The sequence below is a fragment of the Bactrocera latifrons genome, unplaced genomic scaffold (assembly GCF_001853355.1).
Source record: "Bactrocera latifrons isolate USDA-ARS-PBARC rearing strain unplaced genomic scaffold, ASM185335v1 scaffold_259, whole genome shotgun sequence".
Classification (NCBI taxonomy): domain Eukaryota; kingdom Metazoa; phylum Arthropoda; class Insecta; order Diptera; family Tephritidae; genus Bactrocera; species Bactrocera latifrons.
This window is the reverse complement of record NW_017536174.1, coordinates 117,230-121,954: the sequence shown is the minus strand read 5'-3', so window position 1 is coordinate 121,954 and position 4,725 is coordinate 117,230. Positions and strand designations below refer to the sequence as shown.

The window sequence follows — 4,725 nt, the reverse complement described above, 5'->3', positions numbered from 1 at the left end:
AAAGTCCTCTCTCGACAAACAAAAACCAAACTCTATAAGTCACTCATAATTCCCGTCCTGCTATATGGTGCAGAGGCTTGGACGATGTCAACAACAGATGAGTCGACGTTGCGAGTTTTGGAGAGAAAAGTTCTGCGAAAGATTTATGGTCCTTTGCGCGTTGACCACGGCGAATATCGCATTCGATGGAACGATGAGCTGTACGAGATATATGACGACATTGACATAGTTCAGCTTTTAATTCGCAGCGGCTACGCTGGCTAGGTCATGTTGTCCGGATGGACGAAAACACTCCAGCTCTGAAATTATTCGACGCAGTACCCGCCGGGGGAAGCAGAGGAAGAGTAAGACCTCTACTCCGTTGGAAGGACCAAGCGGAGAAGGACCTGGCTTCACTTGGAATATCTGATTGGCGCCACATAGTGAAAAGAAGAAACGACTGGCGCGCTGTTGTTACCTTGGCTATAATCGCGTAAGCGGTGTCTACGCCAATCAAGAAGAAGAACTAACTACGGAAATAATCGCCAAGTGATCGCAGTTGCTATCTCTCGCTTCATCCCGGAAGAATGCACCCCATTTTCCAGCCGAACAAGCTCTTCGCGACACCTTACGCCATGTCTATCCTTGTGATTCCCGCATAAGGGTTCTCAATTTGGAGAACCTCTTCAACGGCGTCAGTAAAGTTTAGACTACTGTCAAGGGTTTGTTTAACCCGGAGAAATCTGATGACCGAGATGAAATTAAATTCAATGAATAGGCCTCTTTGGTCCCGAAGAAGTACGCGAGCTATTTCAGCCAGCAATTTACACTACACCCTTTGGTAGAAAAAGACATAGGATGTGTAATACGACGCCTACGCAAAATGCCAAAATACTGCGCACCACTTACTTTCACTGATGAGTAGATTCGGAGTGACATCGATAAAGTATAACCATCCAAATCCATTGGCCCTGATGAAATAAACATGCTGATGCTAAAGCATCTTCGCCGACGGGAGTAAGTATGTTCACCAAAGTCTTCAATCTGTTGCTGACTACTTTTCAAATACCCGATGTGTGGAAAAGCGGCCCCCTGCTGAAACGTGGGAAACCTGCCCACAAGAGGGGAGTCCTATGGCGCGATAACTTTTCCTTTCCCTAGTAGTGAAGACACTTTAGACCTTTCTACTCCCGACGCCTAGATAGTTCATGGTTTTAATCAAAAACTACTCTGCGGGAGGACGTAGCGTGGATTTGTCAAAAGTCAACTACACAATGCCGTTTGATTACATCGAAAAATTTATGCTCTCTCCGGACGGAAAAGATGGACAATGAAATACCTAAACGGTTGGCAATCATTTGTACTGTTTGGAGGTAAAAATGTTAAATTGAGAAGAATCAAAGAGGGGGTTACGCAGAGCGGCGTTCTCTCAACCACCACAGGAATTTCTATCACCACGATGACGTCGGGCAATGGAATCGATGACATATTACCAAAAGTAAACGCCTATTTCTCCAACATTTCTCGCTGTACGGAGCCTAACACTCTGCTCCACTAAATCCGCGGCAACCATATTCAAAAACTGAACGAAGGAGTACAGACTTGACCTTAATATTGCAGTCGATGGCGTGAAATTTTGGATGCAGTAAAATGCAGACGAGGAAACTGCAGACATGTCAGAACACTACACTCCGGATTACAACAGGATACCTCTTGATGTCTCCCATAGAACACTTGCACAGTGAGGGTCGTATTCTCGCAGTTAAGGAGCAAAATGAACTCCTCTCCAAACAGTTATGCCTTTTAGAAGCATCAAGAGGTCCTTCCTCAACTGCGTTGACGATTTGAAACAATACGTCAAACCACAACCCATTGCAGACGTGGAGCTCGGGTTGAACCTTGCGCAGTTTCATTCTGGATACAGTAGCATGTTAAGCTCCTACTTGCGTAGAATCGACCTTGTCATATCCAACATGTGTACAACGTACAACGAGTTCCCGCATGACACTAACCACCTTTATTCATTCCCCTCTGCCTATGATCCGACAGCGTCAAAACAGCACTTTTCTGGGCCTAACCTCGATAGCAACTTATTTAGTCCTTACCATGGTAACGGGAATTAGGTACTCGTGACAACAACAAAGGAGCACTTGCGTAGCTTTATTCTGGGTACTATAACAGGTTAAACTCGTCGAAACAGCACGTTTCCTGGGCCTACCGTTGGGTGATCTCAATTATCTGAACCTTACCACCCCAAAGGGGACTAGATAAACGTTACAACTATTTTTGCATACGAATAATATCGAGTTTAGTCTCGGCTCGGCTTTCAGCGTCCATTCTGGAGGCATCCTTTGTGATGAATTCACAAAATTAACCAAACTCCTTTGTACAAGTGATGGCTCATGTTCATGCTATCTTATTGGAAACACATGCAAGTAATTTTTTTCAAACGATTGGAAAGCATAGTTTATAAATATTGCGTTGCCTTTGAAAAAAGTGCACAATAAATAAAATTAATATTTTAGCAGTTTAGAAACGAAATGGGAAAAAACTACAAAACGAAGAAAAGTGGACTTTGATCTTTACATAGGTACATGGACTGACGATTACACATTATTTTAAAAAATATAACATACAATATCAGAGCTATTAAACATATTTTTGTACTTTATGATTAAGCTTATTTCTATCATTTAAGTTGAAATTAATTTTCTTATTTTCATATCATAATATTGTACAAAGTTAGATAACTTAAACTGAGATGTAACCTTTCAAATCCTTTGATTTATTTTGATTTCTACCAAAAACTTACGAGAACATTTGAGGGTATTCAAATCGAATTGTCCAAGAAATTATTTAAAATGATAAATATGTTTAATGGTTGGTCATTGTTTATTTGTTTGTAATTCCCTTAACCCATTACATGAACTGGATCTTAGCAAGTGAATGGGAGCTAAACGTAAATCGGCCAAATTTGTAAATTCGAAATGATTCCCCAAGAACATTTCCTGATTATCGATTTAAACATATCTTAAGGAAAGGTAAGTCCTGAAATTGCCGCATATTTTATTGTATCAATACAAATGCGTGTAATTTAATTAAACAATTGTAGTTTTAACACACACCTTAAAGTAAATATAAACAAATTTTTAAACTAGAAAATCAAAGAAGTTACATCGTTTCCAAAAAGCAATTTCCATGATACTGGAACAATTAGCTTTATGGATTTAGCTTCTACTTCCAATTGTAAAAAGGTCGAACACAAATCGTTTAGTTCTCGGATTATGAGCGTAGCATCCGTCGAATTATCGCCTTCGAGAACATATCGAAAAAGCAACATTACGGGAACTTGTTTTTCTTCTAATAAGCGATATAATTGTAAGCCATTGCCTCCGCCAAACACTGTATTTCCTTTGAATTCCATCCATTTTACGTTAGCTAATTGAGTTTCGTGATTTTCACGAAAGCTATTGGAAACGCAGTATTCATATGGCGAAGTACCTATTTCACGTTTCTCGAAACCGAAACTTGCGCTGAGTATTATCACTCTCTCAGCAGGACATACTAACTCCGCTATGTAACTATGTAGACTCTGTGAATGACGTGATATGAGAGGAGTACGAAATTGAAAAACGACCAATTTATTGACAGTACATTCATATATTTCACAAGCAGCGACCCTCTCTTCCGGATCATGTTGGTAAGCTGACGGGCCAAAAACAGGAATCAATGCTGGATGCATAAGATTTCCCACACGTCGCATTGTTTTTGATGCTATCAACAAATCACAAGCCAGTTGTGCTGCATTTCCCACACATATACTGGGTATTATTATCGTGTATCCTTCAAGGTTCAAAGAGTTTCTATCCTTTAATTGCAACATATTAAAACTAATAGAATTTAACTTGAAAGCAGAACTAAATCTACATCAAATATGATAGTAATGCAGCTTTGTTCGTTTTGACAAAAAAAACAATAACAAAACTGTGGAAATGCCACATGGTTTCAAAAGTTCTAACGACAAGCAAACGTTATGGTATACTAATTTAATCGTGCAGTTATTGTGTGTAGAGACTCCGTATTGCTTATGGAAAACAATATGTGGATAGTATGTATACTTAATGTTGCATAAACGGTCACTTCGCTTTCGTTTCTGTTCACTTAAATTTAAAATCCTATCCTTCTTACCATTCAATATGTTTTGGGATATGTGCTTCCAAATCATAAAGGCCTTTAAATTCCAGAGATGGATTTACCCAGTATTTCGTACTTTTTTTCTTTATGAATTCTAAGCACGTCTATAGGTCGTACTTGCCTGGTCCACGCCATTTCGCAAATGGTTATGTTATGATAACAAATGCCCTCAAACAGATTTGGCAACGACAATGGCATTAGATGTGACAATTAGAAAGTCATAAACTTTCACCTGCCGAGTTTCCGTGTAAAGCAGAATATACACTTGCAGATATGTCTATATGTCAAGAATTGCGTACGGTCACATCGTGTATAGGCAGAGAGCATAAAACATACTTTATGTTCTCTGCATATAGCAGCAGAGCGCGCACACTTTTTACTGATAAATGATAATATCACGATCTGCATTTGAATTGTACTTACATATGTATGTAAATATGTGYTGATKTGTAGATACGTATGAAAATTGAAATGAAATGCGATTTACATATAATATTATTGTAATATATTATAATAAGTAGTTTAGGATATTATGATAGTATGTCATATATG

At 39.0% G+C, this 4,725-nt stretch overlaps 1 protein-coding gene across 1 annotated transcript; it reads right to left on the bottom strand.

Annotated features, from left to right (window-relative positions):
• Positions 1-2,848: 2,848 nt before the first annotated feature.
• Positions 2,849-3,999, bottom strand: LOC108969574 (proteasome assembly chaperone 2). The gene has a single exon (XM_018934371.1). The coding sequence runs from the start codon at positions 3,860-3,862 to the stop codon at positions 3,134-3,136; it is 729 nt and encodes a 242-aa protein (XP_018789916.1). The 5' UTR covers positions 3,863-3,999; the 3' UTR covers positions 2,849-3,133.
• Positions 4,000-4,725: the final 726 nt, after the last annotated feature.

Excerpts from the sequence above, each read along its gene's own strand:
- LOC108969574 (XM_018934371.1), bottom strand. The coding sequence starts at position 3,862 with ATGTTGCAATTAAAGGATAGAAACTCTTTGAACCTTGAAGGATACACG.